Raw genomic sequence first — 21,930 nt, 5'->3', positions numbered from 1 at the left:
CTCCCCAGACACCCTCCTGTGATTGAATAACTCGCTGACATCCACTGACGAGGCTTACACATGAAGAATGAGCACCTGTGGGAGGCCACGAAGGGGACCTAGGGTCTCTGGGACCAAGGAGTCAATGCCGTTGGGAGGTCAGGAAGCTCATGAGAAGATCAAAGAAAAGGGTGACGTTGGAAGTTCAAGGTCAGTAATGTATTGTTTGCAAGCTGTAAACTCCTGAATGTAAACAGATCAAACTGATTGTAACACAGTGCGGGACAGCACACCAACATTACGATGCTATTGCACAAGTCGGTGAGTTGGAGGAGCTTTACAACAACAATAAGTTGCATTTATTTGGCGCCTTTAATGTAGTAAAATGTCCCAAGGTGCTTCACATGAGCGATTATCAAACAAAATTTGACAGTGAGTCACATAAGGCGATATTATAGAGAAATGACCAAGAGCTTACATAAAGAGGTAAGTTTTAAAGAGCATCTTAAAGGAGGTAGAGAGGCGGAGAGGTTCAGGTATAAAATTATGAGGGGCCCAGATAGAATGGAAAGGAAGGACCTATTTCCCTTGGCAGAGGGGTCAACGACCAGTGGGGCATAGAGTTAAAGTAATTGGGGGGAGGTTTAGAGGGAAGTTGAGGGGAAATATTTTCACCCAGAGGGCGGTGGAGTTCTGGAACTCACTGCCTGAAAGGGTGGTAGAGGCAAAAAGCCTCACCATATTTAAAGAGTACTTGGATGTGCACTTGAAGTGCCGTAACCTACAGGGCTACGGACCAAGAGCTGGAAAGTGTGATTAGGCTGGATAGCTTTTTGTCGGCCGGCACGGACACGATGGGCCGAAATGGCCTCCTTCCGTGCTGTAAATTTCTATGATCATCAGGATGAATGTAGTGATGTACACAGCATTCAGGAAACAGCAGGCATCAGCACTGAACACTGCAGAACCACATGGGTTAGCCTGGCTTCAGGGACAGCAAGGAATGGTTAACTCACAGTGTGATGTTTTCAGTACAACATCACAAACACACAGGCTGTAAGATGGCTGATAACTTTAGAAAGCCTGCCAGCTGACCTGACCTCTTTATTCTTGTAAACAGCAATGGCTGCAATGCCACAGTAGTCCACTGGGTGAAGCTATTATATATATTACACATAGGAACACAGGAACAGGAGGAGGCCATTGAACCCCTCGAGCCTGCTCCGCCATTCAATGAGATCATGGCTGACCTGCGATCTAACTCCTTATACCTGCCTTTGCCCCTTAATACCTTTCGGTTGACAGAAAGCTATCAATCTGTGATTTAAAATTAATAATTGCCGTTTCCAAACTTCTACACCTGTGGGTGTAGAAGTGTTTCCTAACTCCACTCCTGAAAGGTTGGCTCTAATTTTTAGACTGTGGCCCCTCGTCCTAAACTCCCCAACCAGCAGACACAGTTTCTCTCTGTCTAACCCTATCTGTTCCCCTTAATATTGGAAAACTTTGATCAAATCACCCCTTGACCGCCTAAATTCCAGGGAATACAACCCGAATGTGTTCTTCAGAAGGGGGACATCTAGCATTGCTCATCCAAGTGCAGGCAGCTTTATTCCTTAAAGAGGCTCTGTCATTATTGAAAACACATTGTTTTCATTTGGGAAAGGCTGCAACACAACACGATTCATGTTGGAGTGTCTTGAAAATATTATCACCGTGAAACATCAGCACCTTTTCCATCTGTTCTCTCTCTCTCTCTCTCTGTCCCATCGCTCATGCTCCTGTTCTGTATTTATTTACGATGTGATAGCCTGGCAGAGGCACGACGGGCCACCTGCCCTCCTCTCTCGTGCAGAGATCTCCACCTCGGATCTCGCCTCCCGCTTTTATTCCTTTAACCCGCGTCCCCCCCCACCACCCCCCCCACTCAGGACCGCCGCTCACGCTGGCTACCGTTCAGTCGGGGGCAGAAGCCCCTCTGCTGCCGTTGCCCTTGTGGCCTCGCCCGTGCCAGCGAGCGACGGCAAGGCTATTCATCCCGGGAGGCATCACGGCCAAGACCAAAGCTGTCCACCTCTGACACCCACATGTGCGCACCGGCAGTGCGTTGTGGCTGGTTACTCATTAATGAGGGAGGTTTATTCCCAGACCCCACCCTTCATCGTCTCCCTATCGCTGCTGGTTCTCAGCATAGACCAAGGAGCCAAATCCTGGGCCGTCCCGGTACGTGTGTGGCTCAGTACGTCACGCCATGCATGTGACCCACTGAGGAGGTAACAAGGACTCTCCCAGTTCTGCACCCGGGGGGCACTGGACCACCTGGCCACGCTGGGCACCAGAAATATAGGTTGGGTCTATACTCATTGGAGTTCAGAAGAATGAGAGGTGATCTTATTGAAACTGATAAGATAATGAGAGGGCTCGACAAGGTGGATGCAGAGAGAATATTTCCACTCATCATCATCAGCAGTCCCTCGAGATCAAGGAAGACTTGCTTCCACTCTAAAAGTGAGTTCTTGGGTGACTGAACAGTACAATTATGGGAATTACAGTCTCTGTCACAGGTGGGACAGACAGTGGTTGAAGGAAAGGGTGGGTGGGGTGTCTGGTTTACCGCACGCTCCTTCCGCTGCCTGCGCTTGATTTCTGCATGCTCTCGGCGATGAGACTCGAGGTGCTCAGCGCCCTCCCGGATGCTCTTCCTCCATTTAGGGCGATCTTTGGCCAGGGACTCCCAGGTGTCGGTGCGAATGTTGCATTTTATCAAGAAGGCTTTGAGACTGTCCTTGAAACGTTTCCTCTGTCCACCTGGGGCTCGCTTGCCATGTAGGTGTTCCGAGTAGAGCGTTTGCTTTGGGAGCCTTGTGTCGGGTGTGCGAACAATGTGGCCCGCCCAACGGAACTGGTCAGGTGTGGTCAGTGCTTCGATGCTGGGGTGTTGGCCTGATCGAGGACGCTAACGTTGGTGCGTCTGTCCTCCCAGGGGATTTGCAGGATCTTGCGGAGACATCGTTGGTGGTATTTCTCCAGCGATTTGAGGTGTCTACTGTATATGGTCCACGTCTCTGAGCCACTCATAGGGGAAACTAAAACTAGGGGACATAGTCTCAGAATAAGGGGCCGCCCATTTAAAACTGAGATGAGGAGGAATTTCTTCTCTCAGAGGGTTGTACATCTATGGAATTCTCTGTCCCAGAGAGCTGTGGAGGCTGGAATATATTTAAGAAGGAGATAGACAGATTTTTGAGCGATAAGGGAGTAAAGGGTTATGGGGAGCGGGCAGAGAAGTGGAGCTGAGTCCATGATCACATCAAACATGATCTTATTGAATGACGGAGCAGGCTCGAGGGGCCAAATGGCCTACTCCTGCTGCTATTTCTTATGTTCTTATGTTCTTTATGTTATTATGAGAGGGTTGTCCAATAAGGAGAGATTTGAGAGGTTATCTCATTGAAACATACAAGGTTCTGAGGGGGTTTGATAGAGTAGATGCTGAGAAGTTGTTTCTCCTGGCTGGAGAGTCTAGAACCAGGGGTCACAGTCTCAGGATAAGGGGTCGGCCATTTAAGGCTGAGATGAGGAGGAATTTCTTCACTCAGAGGGTTGTGAATCTTTGGCATTCTCTGCCCCAGAGGGCTGTGGATGCTGAACCGTTGAGTATATTCAAGGCTGAGATCGATAGATTTTTGGACTGTAGGGGAGTCAAGGGATATGGAGATTGGGCGGGAAAGTTGAGTTGAGGTCAGTGATCACCCATGATCACTGACCTCAACTACTCCTGCTCCTAATTCATATGTTCTTAAGAATATTTCTGATCTATATCGCCTAGGTTTGAACCACAGGTCTCAAAAAATTCTAATTGCTGGTATCAATAGCTTCAGGCTTGTGTAAGCATAATGAAATAGCAAAGGCTTCAGATAAAATACAATTCAATTTTCACTCTATATATTTTGATCATCTAAAGTCAGGTGAAATAAGAGGGACTGTTTGAGGGTGGGGTTACTCTCTGTCATAATCAATTGGCCTCCTCATAGGACTGCTCCTGGGCACGGCCAAGGGGGCCATCAGCCGGTCCAGGCAGCGGGCGGTCGAGAGGTTCGTTCAGCCTGACTGCCTGCCTCTCTTCTGCGCGTACATCCGCGCCAGGGTGTCCTTGGAGATGGAGCACGCTGTGTCCACCGGTACGCTCGCGGCCTTCCGCGAGAGGTGGGCGCCGGAGGGACTGGAGTGCATCATCACCCCCGGCAACCAAATTTTAATTTGATTTTATATGTTTTAAAGTTTCATTTGTTTTAATTGCCGGTTTTAGTGTCCCCCTCCCCTTTTATAGGGGGAACTTGTAAAATATATAATTTTAATGCCCAAAAAATCACAAAAAAAATCACAAAAAAACCCACAAAAAATAAAAAAAGAGGGCAGTTAAAAGTGTCTGGAGTGTCCCCCAGATCGGGGGGCATTTGATCTAATGTTTATTTTGTTTACTCTAAAAGAGTTGTGGGTGGGGTTACTCTCTGTCATGATCAATTGGCCTCCTGGTAGGACTGCTCCTGGGCTTGGCCAAGATGGCCATTAACCGGTCCAGGCAGTCGAGGGGGTCGTTCAGCCCGACTGCCTGCCTCTCTTCCGTGGTTACATCCGGGCCAGGGTGTCCCTGGAGATGGAGCACGCGGTGTCCACCGGTACGCTCACGGCCTTCCGCGAGAGGTGGGCGCCGGAGGGACTGGAGTGCATCATCACCCCCGGCAACCAAATTTTAATTTGATTTTATGTTTTAAAGTTTAATTTGTTTTAATTGCTGGGTTTTAGTGTCCCCCTCCCCTTTTATAGGGGGCACTTGTAAATTATATGATTTTAATGCCCCCAAAAAAATCACAAAAAAACCCACAAAAAAAAAACACAAAAAAAAGGGGGGGAACATAATTTTAATTTGATTTGTCAAGGGTCCCTTTAATGTTTATTGGTTAATTTGTGGATTTTTGTGCCCTTACAAAAGGGGGCACTTGATTTAAAGTTATACCAATAATAATTGTGGAGCAGTGCACTGTGAGTGGCTTAGCCAGTCACGTGATGTTCACAAGACTCAATAAAAAAACTGATCAATTGGCAGAGTCAATTAGAACTGATGAGGGTGATTGAAAGGACATGGCTCCCATTCAATAAATGGCCAGATTTGACAATGGAGAGCTGATTGGCTTAATATCCTGAGACCAAGTGGGCTACTTCATCTGAATTTGATTTGAGAAATCACTTGGAACTGATGAGGGAGGGTTCTCAAACCTCTCCAGGTGCAGGGAATTGAAAATTGTTGACTCTGCTGACACTCCGAGTGCTTGTATTTCTCCTATGTTGATAAAACCCCAAGGGCAGGCTAAAGGCGGCTGTGTTTGACAAAGAGAATTGGTGATCTGCGATTGGATGATGCTGAGGTCATGGTGCGCCCACGGAGGAGTGGTCGCAGAGGCCCTTCTAAGCCGGCTGTGTATGAAACTATCACCCCCAGGACCACCAAGGGTATCTTCTCATCCTATGCTCTGGGTGTAGAGGATTCTGAGGAGGCATTGACAGACAATGCTGAGGATTCGGTGTATAGCTGGTGTGTGATGTGTAAAGGTCAAGCTTTACCCTAGTCTGTTGGCTTTTAATCGGTTTAAATTGTAATGTTATAATCTGAGTTGGGTTTTTTAAGTGAAGGGGTTTATAGTTTCACTATTATGGAAACTCCTATAAACCAAGAGCCACAGCTCTTACTGCTCCATGCTGTGAAGTAAGCATTCTGGTTCCTTGTCTGTCTGCTCAAAACTGGGCTATATTGAGACAATACATGGGGATACTCTAAGCACAAGATGGTTGAGACCTGGAAACATTTCCTCCAACCCTATCTTTCTACCTCTCTCTATGTTTGAGAGCTGCTGGCTGTAGGTTGTAAAAGGGGAGTGAATGTAACTCATTGTGAGTCTCCAAAGGATGGGTGGATGGGATGGGGGATGGGGGATGGGGAGGGATTACCTGCTCGATGAGCTTTGTAATTTTGGGAGCACCATCATGGTAATGTAGTCTTGGCTACTGCAATGCTGGTTATTTGCATATAAAGTTTGAGTGCCTGTACTGTCTAATATCTAACCATGCTATGGTCTAACTTGGGGTGTAATAACAGGAGCCTCCTGTGATCGGAACAGTACATTTGTTCGTTTTTTAAAAAATAGTTATGGGGAGTGGGTGGGGAAGTGGAGTTGAGTCCATGATCTTAAATGGTGGAGCAGGCTTGACTGGCCAAATGGCCTACTCCTGCTCCTAGTTATGTTATGTTCTTTTGCATATGCCTTGTGGAAAAAACACTTAAGACAAGTCCAGATACAAATAGCGACGCTGCTTTATTTCAATCAGCACAACTTGAGTATGCTACAAGTCTCCCCTCATATCAGTAAAGCATTTGCTTGACTTAAACAAAGTAACTTCAAACTATGCATCCTAAGCTTCTGATGAAAGCTTGCCCTACCAGCTTTGTGTTTGGGAAAACATGACTGCCTTTTTATATAATATAATAAATAAATATGAAATGAATTAAAAAAAAAGGCAGGAATCTCAAATCTCTCCTGCTTTCCACCCTATCACAGACTCTGTTCTTTCCTCCCCTGCCCCTGCACTTCCTTAAGAATTTGTTACATCTCGAACACTCTCCAGTTCTGATGAAGGGTCATCGACCTGAAATGTTAACTCTGTTTCTTTTTCTCTCTCTCTCTCTCTCTCTCTCTCTCTCTCTCCAGACACTGCCTAATGTGCTGAGATTTACAGCATTTTCTGTTTTTATTTCAGATTCCAGTATCTGCAGTATTTTGCTTTTGTATTGCTGACTCTTTTTGTTTTTTTTAATCTCCCTACCCTTTGGATCTGAGCCTTTAATCTCTTTTTTTACACTTCCTTCTCGTGCTTTTTCTCTCTCCCTCAATGGTCAATATCTAACGTATTGTGAAGTGCCTTGGAACATTTTAATATGTTCACGGTGCGAGATAAATAAGTTATCATCTGATTTCGCAATCCCCCTCCCTATCTCTGCAATCCCGCTCCCTATCGATTTATTATCGCTTAACCATTGGTGGCTGTGCCTTCAGCTGCCTGGGCCCCAAGCTCTGGAACTCCCTCCCTAAACCTTTCTGCCTCTCTACCCCTCTTTCCTCCAAGACAGGTCCTTAAAACCTACTGTGACCAAGCCACCTGCACTAATTTATATTTATGTGGCTCGGTGTAAATTTGTTTCTCTCCTAATACTCCTGTGACGTGCCTTGGGCTGTTTCACAAAGTTAAAAGCGCTATATAAATTGTTGTTGTTCCCTTCTAATTGGGGAGGAGGGCCTGTGCCAGAAAACTTCTGCTGCGAATCTGGGATCAAAGACTTTCCAATGTAATAGGTGTGAAATGTTGATTAATTACTCAGGTTGACTAATTGATTATTGATTTGCAGTAAAGCAACTTCACTAATGTTTCATATTATCACCTTTAGTCATGGTGTGTTGTTTTTTTTTGGTTAAGCCTGTGTGTACATGTGCTTTTAACCTAACCTTAAATATTACTACTTCTCCAAAATCTTTCTACAGGCAAGAATAGTTGAATTTAAAAACTGAACCATGACTCTGGCATGCAGATGTATTTGTTAATGACCGTGCCAGTTGAAGCATGCTGAAATAAAGATGTCAGCAAATTTGTATTCCAATATGTTCCTTTTTCTCCACTGTCTTTTAGTACAAGATGTGAACTTGTGCTTTTGACGTGTGTGGTGGGGAGGGATAATGTGCAAGGACACCTGTACTAACATGCCCTGATGGACTGTCTACACAATAAATGGAAAAATGTAACATTCACCTGTATAATGCTGCCAATGGGGTGTGTAGTTAAACTGGAATCTTTTGTCCATTCTATCTTTATGGAACCTCATTGTGAATATTATTTTCCCTCATCGTCTCTAACTGAGCTCTGATACCTTCATGATCCCCATCAGAATATTTAGGGCATTATTCTTCCTGTGATCAATCTAATGGCAGGGTATTGGTTGGAGATGGTGATCTGATAATGGGTGAGAGGAGCAGGTTTACATGATTCAAATTCTTGTGGTTTCCAAAGTGGGAAATTCCTTGCTGACCCCACCCCCCATCCAGGCATTCTAACTAGTCCAGGAGACCACGTACGCACCACTTTATAAAGACGGGACGTTCCCACATCAGGGACTGGTCCAGCGCTCCCCAAGGCGTGCAAAGGGTTTGCACTCATCATGTGAGCCAGTAACTTGTTCCATAGGTCTACTATCCTCTGGGAAAAGAACCACTGTTGTCACATTTAATCCTACCCTTGTGTAGCTTATACATGTGACCTTTGGTCTCATTCTCCTTTTCTCCCTCCCACCCATTACATTCTGGCTTCTTAACATGTGACGAGAGAAGTGTAATATTGGCTTTGGTCCTGAAGGGGCACAATATTGGTACCAGATCAAAGCTAATGTTTAAACTGCTTATTTAAAAAAAATTATTGAGCAAAGTAAGTGATTATACTTTCTCCAATTAGAAGATCTCTTCATCCTGTCTTCTACATGCTATCTCGGAACTGTTCATGCAATCATAGAAATTTACAGCACGGAAGGAAGCCATTTCAGCCGATCGTGTCCACTCCAGCCGATAGAGCTATCTAGCTTAATCCCACTTTCCTGCTCTTGGTCCATAGCCTTGTAGGTTACGGCACTTCAAGTACATATCCAGGTATTTTTTTTAATGTGGTGAGGGTTTCTGCCTCTACCACCCTTTCAGGCAGTGAGTTCCAGACCCCCACCACCCTCTGGGTGGAAATAAAATCCCCTCAACCTCCCTATCAATTACTTCAAATCTATACTCTGTTGACCCCTCTGCTGAGGGAACGAAGTCCTTCATATTCATTCTATCTAGGCTCCTCATAATTTCATACACGTCAATAAGGTCTCCCCTCCACTTCCTCTGTACCAAAGAAAACAAACCCAGCCTATCCAATCTTACCTCTTGGCTAAAATTCTCCAGTCCAGGCAACATCCTCGTAAATCTCTGCTGTACCCTCTCTAGTGCAATCACATCTTTGCTGTAATGTGGTGACCAGAACTGCATGCAGTACTCTAGCTGCAGCCTAACTGCTGTTTTATACAGTTCAGGCATAACCTCGGCTAATAGTCAATTATTCCGTATGTCTTAACCACCTTATCTACCTGCCCTGCTACCTTCAGGGGTCTGATTTCAGTGATGAAGTTTCCAGTAATTGCTTGGTTGCTAATTGATCCCATTGCACCAGACCAAGTTGCCAGGAATCCAGCACGGCCTTAATTCCGTGGTGTTCAAAGGCTGCTCACCTGCTTCTCCATTCACTTCTTGGTCCAGCAGTGATTCTGGGAAGGAGGAAGAGGAGAGCGAGGACAAACTTGATGACTTCCAGAAGCAGATGTTGCAGGAACATCAAGAAGCAATGGCTAAAGCAGAAGCCCAGGTCGACAAGATAAATGTGATCAAAGAGCGAGACAGGAGGTAAAAGTCTAATATATTTCATGTTTTTTTTAAGATTAGACCATGTTTCATGTCCACCTTTGCCATTTAAAAAAAAATCTTGTGTCCACATTTATAATTGAAAAAAACTTGCTTTTCATGACCACCAGATGTCTCAATTGGCTGTAATGCACTTTAAGTACTTTTTTTGGAGTGTAGTCGTGTTGTAATATGGGAAATGCAGCAGCCAATTAGCGCACAAGCAAGCTCCCATACACAGCAATCTGGTAATGGCCAGATAATCTGCTTTTTTTAAATGTTGATTGAGGGATAAATATTAGCCACGACACCAGGGATAACTCCCCTGCTCTTTGAAATAGTGCCGTTGGGATCTTTTGTGTCCACTTGAGGGCAGACGGGGCCTCGGTTTAACGCTTCAAGCTTGTTCTGCCATGCGATGAGATCATGGCTGATCTGCGATCTAACTTCATATACCTGCCTTTGGCCCATATCCCTTAATACCTTCAGGTTAACACTAATCTATCAATTGCCAATTTTAAAATTAACAATTAATCTAGCATCAATTGCCATTTGCAGAAGAGAGTTCCAAACTTCTACCATCCTTTCTTCATAAAAGTGTTTCCTAATTTCACTCTGTCTGACTCTAATTTTTAGACCCTGCTTCCTTAGTCCTAGAATCCCCAGCCAGTGCAAATAGTTTCTTTCTATCTACCCTATCTGCTCCCTTTAATGTCCTGAAAACTGAGCTCAGATCACCCTTTAACCATCTAAATTCTAGAGAATGCAACACTACTTTGTGTAATCTCTCTTCGTAACTTAACCCTTGAAGTCCAGGTATCATGCTGGTAAACTTATGCTGCACTCCCTCCAAGGCCAATATATCCATCCTAAGGCGTGGTGCCCAGTACTGCTCACAGTGCTCCAGGTGTGGTCTAACCAGGGCTTTGTACAGCTGCAGCATAACTTCGGCCCCCCTGTACTCTAGTACACTCGATATAAAGGCCAGCATTCCATTAGCCTTCTAAATTATTTTCTCTACCTGATCATGATTGACGTAACTGAACCCCAAGACTCTCTGGCCATCTACTATTTTTAGCTTTTTGCCATTAAGTACGTACCCTGTTCTATTTTTAGATCCCAAATGGATGAGCTCACATTTGCCTACATTGCAATCCATTTGCCACAGTTTTTCCCATTTGCTTAATCTGTCAATAGATAAAAAAAAAATGTTTTAAATGATGAATGCTGGAAGAAAGGCTAAATACAGTTGCCTATTTGGAAGCCTGTCTGTCTGGGTTCATGGCTTTTGCGAAAGCTGTCACTCATTTCATTTTAATCTGTCAGGAAACGGATTAAAATCAGCTGTGATCAGCTTCGGGATCTGCTGCCTAGATTTGAAGGTCGAAGGAATGATGTGGCGTCGGTCTTGGAGATGACTGTGAAATACCTGGAGCTTGTCCAAGCTCTTGTCCCACCGCAGGAACGATTTAGAGTGAGTAGACTACCCCAAGATTTTTCTCCTGTATATGTTATCCTCTTTTTAGCTTGGTGTCATCTGTTGCTCAGTGGGTTGCACACTCGCCTCTGAGTCAGAAGGTTGTGGGTTCAAGTCCCTTGAGCACATAAATCTAGGCTGACTCTCCCAGTGCAGTGCTGAGGGAGCACTGCACTGTCTGAGGTGCCGTCTTTCGGATGAGACATTAAACCAAGGTCCCATCTGCTCTCAAGTGGATATAAATGATCCCAGGGCACTATTTTGAAGAAGTTATCTCCAGTATCCTGGCCAATATTTATCCCTCGATCAACATCACTAAAACAGATTATCTGGTCATTATATGGGAGCTTACTCTACACATAATTGGCTGATGTGTTTCCCACATGTCACTACACGCAAAGTATTTCATTAGCTGTAAAGCACTGACATCTGGTGGTCGTGAAAGGCACTATATAAATGCAAGTCTTTCTTTCCTTCAAACTTAAATTTTTCAGATAGAACTTAATTTCTTTACTCTTAACTGACCTATAATGGGTGACCAGTCTTGTGAAGTACGTAAAATACAAATGTTTTTTTTTTAAAAAGGGAGTTGTCTCCTTTCATGGTCTGAAACTGCTTTTTATTCAGACTTTATCGGCACCTGAGGGACTATATGAAAAATGGCAAAAACCCACCACAAAGACAGAACCAGCAAAACCATGTACTGCACAGGAGAGAGATGAGAGGCCAAGGGGGAGAAGAAGAATGTACAGGTAAGGGTTTGTATAATTGTTAAACAGCACTGGTGTTCAGTTTCCACTGTCTCTCTGAGATGCCTTTGTCCACTGTTGATCCTACTCCCAGGAACAGTGGATGGTCTGGGTTGGGTATATAACTCCTCTCTTGTCTTCCTCTTTTGTGGAGGAGGTGCTGCAAATTGCCACTGGTTACCCAGTGTGTTTTATACAAGTCATAACAATCCAGTGGCTGGGCTGTGGGAATGAGTTGCTGGTCTCCCTCAGAAGTGGGATGTTGGGTATGTCATGAAGTGCTTTGTCATATTTGACCCTGAAATGAGCTTTTGACCACATCTGCAGCATAACCAAGATTGCCTATTTCCACCTCCATAACATCGCCTGTCTCTGCCCCTGCCTCAGCTCATCCATTGCTGAAGCCCTCATCCATGCCTGTGTTAGCTCTAGACTTGACTATTCCAACATACTCCTGGCTGGCCTCTCTCATTCTACCCTACGTAAACTAGAGATGATCCCAAACTCTGCTGCCTGTGTCCTAACTCTCCGAGTCCCGCTCACCCATCACCCCTGTGCTTGCTGACCAACAGTGGCTCTGCCTACAGAAGCAATAATTCCGATTTCAAAATTTTCATATTTTGAAATCCCTCCATGGCCTTGCCCCCCCCCCCATCTCTAATCTCCTCCAGCCCACCCCCCACCCCCGAGATATCTGTGCTTTAATTCTGCCCTCTTGAACATCCTTGATTTTATAATCGCTCAACCATCGGTGGCTATGCCTTCTGTTGCCTAGGCCCCAAGCTCTGGAACTCCCTGCCTCTCTATCCTCCAAGACCCTCCTTAAAACCGACCCTCTGGCCAAGGTTTTGGTTGCCTGTGCTAATTTCTACTTGTGTGGTTCAGTTTCAATTTTAAAAAAAAAGATAAATAAATCTCCAACACTTCTGTGAAGTGCCTGGGGATGTTTCACTTTGTTAAAGGCGCTATATAAATAAAAGTTTTATTGCGTGTTTACACTTATTGTTGGATGTACCCTGGTTTATATGCATAACTGACAAAACTCCCAAGCAGTTGAGGAGTTGATGCCCTGTTATCCAGTGCTTGTACAGGTCTTCATGCAGTATATGAATAATGCAACAAATGGTGATCGGCCTATACACTTCTTAAGTAGGACAAATGATGTGTCATTCAGATCTGCTCGGGAACCAGCATTTTCACAATCTTTGCACTCCTGCATGCCTGACATGCTACATGAAATTTGTTAGATGTCACGTGCCTTCTGCCACTCAGTCTACACATGTCACTGTTGCTGTGGAATCCCAGCTTTGTATAGCAACTCCAAGGGTTAAGCATTGCCAATTTCTCATCTGATGCCAGGTGAAGATATGCTGTCAATATTGGAAGGAACCATGTGACTGTTAGTCCCTAGGCGGCTGAGGGAGGGAAGGAAGAGGAGGAAAAGCCAAACATCCTGACACACTGATCTACGAGACACCAGAGAGTAAATGTTGGTGGCTAGAGAGATCGGAGTCTTGGTTAGCCCATTGCCCTAGATGAGGAAAGACTGGAGGAGGTTTGAATGGAGCATAAATGCTGGCATGGACTGGTTGGGCCGAATGGCCTGTTTGTGCTGTAAAATGACCAATTAAAAGTGAGGGAGATTGAATTTTACAGCATCATATAACCTTACCTTGCTTGTCATTCCATTGATCTGGGATGCTGAAGGACATAAATGTAAGTTGCTGTTGACTCTTGCGTGTTTACTTATTGAATGTACCCTGGTTTACATGCACGATGACAACTCTTAAATAGTTAAGGAGTTGGCAGCGTCCTGTTGTCCAGTGCTTGTCCTGATTCTTCGCTCCCGGAGTCTTCTCTTGATGTGCTGCTGTGAACAATGTTTCCATACTTACAATTCTATTCCTTTTCAACAGGAAAAAAGAGCCAATGAGAACGTACTACACAAGGCTAGCTGCAAAGAACAAATTGCAAGCCTTGGCTGAAAATGTGGGCATCTCCCAACACTTGCCACATCTGAACATCCCTTTCATCTCCGGTTAGCTTTGCCAGTTAATAAAAGCTCGGGGGTTGGGAGGGGATAAACTACCATCACGTTCTTTTTAGTGCTAAACCAAACTAAGCCAAGTGCCAGGCCAGAAATGAACTCCAGTTCTTTTGAACCAAGGCACGGCTCCTGGAGATTGTGGGCGGATCTGTATTCAGGGTAGGAAGTATATCTCTTTTTAAAAAGGTCTATGCATGAAAGACCAACACTTGGATAGTGAGAAAGGGATCATGCTCCTCATCTATAACACAGGATTCTATTAACCTGACCATGTGGAGCAAGAGGATTAAGCATCTGATTTTAATCTCTGGAAATAACATATTGACGTGAAATGGTTGGAAACTGACTCAGTTTAATTTAGAACTGGTATGTAATACTGACCTCTTGCAGTGTGTAGCTCAAGTGAACTGTCCATGCATAGACTAGTAATGAGGAAAGAAAGACGTGCATTTATATAGTGCCTTTCACCACCACTGGACATCTCCAAGCGCTTTACAGCCAATTAAGTACTTTTGAAGTGTAATCGCTGTTGTAATGCAATGTGGGAAAGATGGCAGCCAATTTGCACACAGCAAGCTCCCACAAACAGCAATGTGATAGTTACCAGATAATGTTTTTGTTTTGGTTATGTTGATTGAGGGATAAATATTGGCCAGGACACCGGGGATAACTCCCCTGCTCCTCTTCGAAATAGTGCCATGGGATCTTTTACGCCCACCTGAGCAAGCAGACGGGGCCTCGGTTTAACGTCTTATCTGAAAGATGGCATCTCGTGCAGTGCTGAGAGCACTGCACTGGAGTGTCAGCCTAGATTTGTGTTCAAGTACCCAGTGTGGGTCTTAACCTTCTGACTTGGAGGTGTGTGCTATCCACTGAGCCATAGCTGGCATAAACACTTGTATTTTGGTCTGTCTTTGTATTGGTATGGTGAAAGTAAGCTGATCAATCTCTGTTGTAGGGAAGCCCACAATAATGCCAGTCACTGGCTCTTCTGATCAGCACGTGCCATCTCCAACCGGCTATCTGCCTGCCAAGTGGTTTGCAACTCCCCGCAATGGATGGACAGACCAGCAACTGCAAAATCTTCTGACCACAAGTCCTCAAACTCTTACTCCACTTCAACAAAATGGGTTTGTGTCTTCACCACAACTTTAGAGGGGGGGAAAAAAAAAGCTAAGTGTTGCAACTTCAGGGTTTAATTTCTGTTATAATCTCAGTTTTCCAGGGGGAAGTACAATTCCACCAGATAATCTGTCCTTCAGCATCCCAGATCAATGGAATGATGTGCAAGGTAAGGTTATAAGATGCTGTAAAATTCAACCCCCCTCGCTTTTAATTGCTAATTTTATAGAATTTACGGCACAAACAGGCCTTTCGGCCCAACCAATCCATGCCAGTGTTTATGCTCCACTTGAGCCTCCTCTCTCCTTTCCTCATCTAAATCTATCAGTATTGCCCTCTTCCTTCTCCATCGCATGCTTGTCTAGCCTTCCTGCTCTGTCTTGTAGCCTGTTTGTCCCACTCACTCAGTCTCCGTATCCCTGCAATTATTTTCTTCATAGTTATCCAATTTTCTTTCGAAAGCTAGTATTGAATTGGTATCCTACCCATCAAGCAGTGCATTCCAAATCCTAATCACTCGCTGCGTTGAAGAAAAAGTTTTCCTCCTATTGCCTCCAGTTGTTTTGCCAGTCACCTTGAATCTGTGCCCTAATTTTTTTAAAACTGCCATCTGCAAAAATTTGAGCACAAACATCCCCAGGTTTCTCTACTTGCACCCCGTTTAAAATAGTCGTAAAAAAATGAGAGCCAGACCTTCAGGAATGAAATTGGGGAAATACTTCGACACACACAGGGTGGTGAAAGTTTGGAACTCTTCTGCAAACGACAGTTGATGCTAGATCAATTGTTCATTATAAATCAGAGATTGATAGCTTTCTGTTGACCAAAGGTATTGGGGGATATGGGTATATGGAATTAGATCACAGATCAGCCATGATCTGAGTGGCGGAGCAGGCTCGAGTGGTTGAATGGCCTACCCCTGTTCCTAAGTTGACCCTTTTTCTTTCGTGGTGGAAGGGGAGAACCAATTGTAGCAGTGAATTTTGGCATGTGTGTACCTACTGCTCCATATTAGAGCAATTAAAGAATTTCTCCCTCCACTTTGACCTGTGATGAGTGGCACTATGTTTTGCGAGTGGGTACAAGTCTGAATTCTGTTCAGTTCCCTTGCACTCTGCTGAAATGTGGGTGCTGAGCAATGGTTGTGGTGATTTCTGGCAGGGAGCTGTCTAGTTGCATGGATGTGAAAGGCCATCTGATCTGTCCTTCAACCTTCAAGAAAGAGTCGAGTTTCTTGCCCCACTGCACCATGCCATACAATCTTTTTAATAACGTTTTGCTCCCCACCACTGCTCTACCTACAAGACCTTTGTCTGCTGTGTGTGCGGTTACGGTTACGATCACTTCCTTGTTGCTTCTTTTCGAAGCTGAACAATCTAAATTTCTCCTGTCTTTCTGTGTAACTGACACCTAACACTAGTGGCCAGCCCGGTGGCTCTTTGCACTGCATCCGCCCTGCTGACGATACACAGCAAGGTGGGAAAGTAAGCTGTGAGGAGGGCGCAAGGAGCCTGCAAAGGAATTTCAACAAGTTTAAGTGACTGGGCAAGGATGTGGCAGATGGAATATGGGAAGTTATCCACTTTGTTAGGATAAATAGTGAAGCAGAATTATTTTTTTACATGGTGAGACTGGGAAATGTTGCTTTTCAAATGGACATGGATGTCCTTGTGCATGAATTGCAAAGTAAACATACAGGTACAGCAAGCAAGTAGAAAAGCAAATGGTATGTGGTGTTTATTGCAAAGGGATTGGAGTACAAAAATCTTACTATTGTATAGGGCCTTGGTGAAACCAAACCCTGGAGTACTGTGTCCAGTTTTGGTCTCGCCTATGGAAGGATATACTTGCTTTAGAGGGAGTGCAACAAAGACTCATTAGACTGATTGCTGGGATGAGGAAATTGTCTTAATGAGATTGAGTTGAGCAGACCTATATTATGTTTCAGAGAGTCTTATAAACTCATTAAACTTTTAAGTGGCTTGACTGGGTACATGCAGGGAGGATGTTTCCCCTAACTGGGAAGTCTAGAACTAGGGATGACAGTCTCCAAATAAATGGCTGTCCATTTAGGACTGATGTGAAATGTCTTCATTCAAAGCATTGTGAATCTTAAGAACATCCACAGCTCTCGGATAGAGAACAGTCATTGAGTGTACTCAAGACAGAGATCGATGGATTTTTGGACACTAGGGGAATCTAGCATTATGGGGAAAGTGGCGTTGAGGTAGATCAGCCATGATATTGAATGGCAGAGCAGGCTTGAAGGGAACTCTTGTTCCTAGTTCTGTGTCCTAGAGAACTGGGCACCACTGCAGATTAAGCATGAATTACTCTCGAATTACTCTTGAATTCTACCGCTTTGACTATAATTGAATATTCTATTGACTTTGTTCACCAGTTCTTGGGACATCTTGAGTGTCACATCTCAGCCTTGAGTCTCGAGTTCTTCCTTTGCTATTTCAACATCAAAGCACTGACCACACTCTGCCAGCTCCAGTGGGTGGACCACGGTCATCTGCATGCCTGACGCGAAACTCCCAAAGCAAGCGCTCTACTTTGAACTCTTACACGGCAAGTGAGCACCGGGTAGGCAGAGGAAATGTTTCAAGGACACCCTCAAAGCCTCATAGTGCAACATCCCCCATCAGCACCTAGAAATCCCTGGCCCAAGACCACCCGAAATGGAGGAAGAGCATCTGGGAGGGCCAAGAGCAGAGTCTCGTCGTTGAGCATGCAGAAACCAAGCGCAGAAGGAGCATGTAACAAACCAGACTCCCCACCCACCCATTCCTTCAACCACTGTCTGTCCCACCTGTGATGGACTGTAATGCCACCTGAGAACTGAGTGGAAGCAAGTCTTCCTCTAGTTTCAAGGGACTGCCTATGATAACACCATTTGTGATTATGGGTGCTTTCTATGTGCAGTACTTCACGTGTCCACATTTAAAACAATCTACCATTGTAATATCCACTTGTATATTTGAGTAACTTATTTTCTAATTTCTGAGCTGTCTCCTCAAAATTCACCCAAGTATAAATGTAAGTTGCAATTGTCTACAAATACCAAATGATCAATTGGCATCAAATTTCTGAATCCAACTTGCTGTATATTAGAAACAATGACTTGTTTTGTAGCAAAATATCTAATTTCTACTCTTTAGCTAATCTCTCATCCATTCTGAAGGCTTATAAGAACATAAGGATTAGGAACAGGAGTAGGCCATCTAGCCCCTCGAGCCTGCTCCGCCACTCAACAAGATCATGGCTGATCTGGCCGTGGACTCAGCTCCACTTACCTGCCCGCTCCCCATAACCCTTAATTCCCTTATTTAAAAATCTATCTGTGATTTGAATACATTCAATGAGCTAGCCTCAACTGCTTCCCTGGGCAGAGAATTCCACAGATTCACAACTGTCTGGGAGAAAAAATTCCTTCTCAACTCGGTTTTAAATTGGCTCCCCTGTATTTTGAGGCTGTGCCCCCTAGTTCTAGTCTCCCCGACCAGTGGAAACAACCTCTCTGCCTCTATCTTGTCTATCCTTTTCATTATTTTAAATGTTTCTATAAGATCACCCCCTCATCCTCCCAACGAGTAAAGACCCAGTTTACTCAATCTATCATCATAAGGTCACCCCCTCCAAAGCTAGTGTATCCTTAAGTAAGGTGACCAAAACTGCATGCAGTACTCCAGGTGCGGCCTCACCAATACCCTGTACAGTTGCAGCTGGACCTCCCTGCTTTTGTACTCCATCCCTCTCGCAATGAAGGCCAACATTCCATTCGCCTTCCTGATTACCTGCAAACTAACTTTTTGGGATTCATGCACAAGGATCCCCAGGCCCCTCTGCACCGCAGCATGTTGTAATTTCTCCCCATTCAAATAATATTCCCTTTTATTATTTTTTTTTTTCCAAGGTGGATGACCTCACATTTTCCGACATTGTATTCCATCTGCCAAACCTTAGCCCATTCGCTTAACCTATCTAAATTTCTTTGCAGCCTCTCTGTCCTCTACACAACCCACTAATCTTTGTCGTCTGCAAATTTTGTTACACTACACTCTGTCCCCTCTTCCATGTCACCCATGTATATTGTAAACAGTTGTGGTCCCAGCACCATTCCCTGTGGCACACCACTAACCACAGATTTCCAACCTGAAAAGGACCCATTTATCCCGACTCTCTGCTTTCTGTTAGCCAGCCAATTCTCTATCCATGCTAATACATTTCCTCTGACTCCGCGTACCTTTATCTTCTGCAGTAACCTTTTGTGTGGCACCTTATCGAATGCCTTTTGGAAATCTAAATACACCACATCCATCGGTACACTTCTATCCACCATTCTCGTTATATCCTCAAAGAATTCCAGTAAATTAGTTAAACATGATTTCCCCTTCATGAATCCATGCTGCGTCTGCTTGATTGCACTATTCCTATCTAGATGTCCCGCTATTTCTTCCTTAATGATAGCTTCAAGCATTTTCCCCACTACAGATGTTAAACTAACCGGCCTATAGTTACCTGCCTTTTGTCTGCCCCCTTTTTTAAAGAGTCATTACATTAGCTGCTTTCCAATCTGCTGGTACCTCCCCAGAGTCCAGAGAATTTTGGTAGATTATAACAAATGCATCTGTTATAACTTCCGCCATCTCTTTTAATACCCTGGGATGCATTTCATCAGGACCAGGGGACTTGTCTACCTTGAATCCCATTAACCTGTCCAGCACTACCCCCCCCCCCCCCCCCTCCTAGTGATAATCTCAAGGTACTCCCTTCCCACATTCCTGTGACCAGCAATTTTTGGCATGGTTTGTGTCTTCCACTGAAGACCAAAGCAAAATAATTGTTTAAGGTCTCAGCCATTTCCACATTTCCCATTATTAAATCCCCCTTCTCATCTTCTAAGGGACCAACATTTACTTTAGTCACTTTCTTTTCCGTTTTATATATCGGTAAAAGCTTTTACTATCTTATGTTTTGCGCAAGTTTACTTTCGTAATCCAACTTTCCTTTCTTTATTGCTTTCTTAGTCATTCTTTGCTGTCGTTTAAAATTTTCCCAATCTTCTAGTTTCCCACTAACCGTGGCCACCTTATACGCATTGGTTTTTAATTTGATACTCCTTTATTTCCTTGGTTATCCACAGCTAGTTATCCCTTCTCTTACCGCCCTTTTTCATTGGAATATATTTTTGTTGAGCACTGTGAAAGAACTCCAAAAGTCTTCCACTGTTCCTCAATTGTGCCACCGTTTAGTCTACTTTACTTTAGCCAACTCTGCCCTCATCCCACTGTAGTCCCCTTTGTTTAAGCATAGTACGCTCGTTTGAGACACTACTTCCTCACCCTCAATCTGTTACAAATTCAACCATACTGTGATCACTCATTCCGAGAGGATCTTTTACTTGGAGATCATTTATTATTCCTGTCCCATTACACAGCTTGACCCAGAATCCCCTCCGCTTTGAGCTTAACTAATGTGGAACTTTGTCTCAATTCATTTTTGAAGTCAAGGGGCTTTTCTTCATCCACTTGGGATGTGTCTTCCTCAGCCAGAAGCTGGTCCAGTAGGATCTTGCTATTCTGATGTCTGTTTGCTAGATGGTTATACAGATAATCTTGTGCATTTTATTTTTTGAAAAACATCTTTTCATAAATCTATGCCCTATAGTTACCAAAAAAACCCTCAATCGTTGTACTCTTCTGTTCTAGTGAAAAGCCCCAGTTCTTGTCTTGCCTCATAACTGAAGTCCTTCACTCCTAGTATCTGAGTAAATCTCTCTCCTCCATGGCCTTGACATTCTTCCTTTGCTGTACAGAACTGACCATATTTTAAACGGCCAACTAACTCACTTATCCACTAGCTTTATATCTGAGCACCTATTACCTTTCTTCTCTGCATTAAATTTCATCCCAAATCAACCTGATGTGTTTGTCCTCCTGAATTTGACTTGTAGTTGACCATGGTTCCTATTTTTGACTGCACTTTTAAAACAAAATATTGTGCCTCTGTATAGATATATTTTGTGTGAGGGTCAAAACACCACTGTTGACTACGTCTAATCTGCAACTTTGTCCTTTGGCTAACTCCCTGTCCAAGTTGCCACATTCAATGATCATCACCCATTAATAGTACAGTTGTTGCCTGTATGAGCTGCGGATGCCCATTTCAAAACAAGTTGTATAACTGTTAAATAAATGGGTGTTTCTTGTCTACTCACCACACTCTTGCTCATGATTTTTTTTTTAAAATCACTAGTAATATTCCTTGGTAAATTGGTGATTTGGACCATGAACTAACAGATTAGGTATTCCCCATCCCATCATCTGTGGTGGTCTTTGAATTCAGGTTGTCGGATGGGAAATGTGCTCTGACCATGCTATATTGTACCATTACAGGCTATAACGATACCACCACCTCCCAAGCTGCCAAAAGCTTGGAAATTCCTGCATCAACTCTGGATCCAGATACTTCAATGAACAAAAGTCAGACTTTGGCTTCAGATGTGAAACCACAATTGGAAAATTCCTCATTCCCTGTCCTGGATTTAGATCGGCAAGTGACAGCAGAGAACTCGCCAGAAGTGGAGTTGCCGGGGACAACAGATGACCTCTGTGCCGAGGAAGAAATGACTATGGTAGACTTAATCTTTTTAAGCTTGTAACACATTTAAACCCTGACCATTTTCAGTGGCCTACTTCTAATTTGGGGATAAGTGTGGTATTTGCTGCTGATGCCCAAGTGGCAGTGAAAATACTGGTCAAGTAATGCCAGGGAATTTTCCCGGTGCCTTTGCCAACATTTAACTAACACCACTTAAACCAATTAACTTAGTGTGTGGGACACTGTTCAAGCTAGTTGCTTTTCAGTGATTATTTTAAGTACTTAATTAACCAACTGAATTAGCTTGATGTAAAAGATGCTATTTAAAAAAAAAAAAAACCCAAGTTTGTCTTTTTCGTTGTGCAAAATTGAACTGCGTGTAGGAATTTGTTGAGGGATCTTGTGCTGCACCAAATTACTAGC

The 21,930-nt window shown here is 44.0% G+C and overlaps 1 protein-coding gene across 1 annotated transcript; it reads left to right on the top strand.

The window, feature by feature from the left end:
* The first annotated feature begins 9,450 nt into the window (after positions 1 to 9,450).
* On the top strand, positions 9,451 to 21,568 carry LOC139233088 (uncharacterized). The gene is made up of 7 exons (XM_070863607.1): positions 9,451 to 9,509; positions 10,833 to 10,980; positions 11,611 to 11,735; positions 13,649 to 13,770; positions 14,738 to 14,909; positions 14,997 to 15,070; positions 21,303 to 21,568. Exons 1-7 carry the CDS (start codon positions 9,451 to 9,453, stop codon positions 21,566 to 21,568), a joined length of 966 nt encoding a protein of 321 aa, XP_070719708.1.
* The last annotated feature ends 362 nt before the right edge of the window (positions 21,569 to 21,930 follow it).

Source organism: Pristiophorus japonicus, chromosome 20, assembly GCF_044704955.1.
Source record: "Pristiophorus japonicus isolate sPriJap1 chromosome 20, sPriJap1.hap1, whole genome shotgun sequence".
Lineage (NCBI taxonomy): Eukaryota > Metazoa > Chordata > Chondrichthyes > Pristiophoridae > Pristiophorus > Pristiophorus japonicus.
This window is presented reverse-complemented; position numbering and strand designations above follow the sequence as displayed.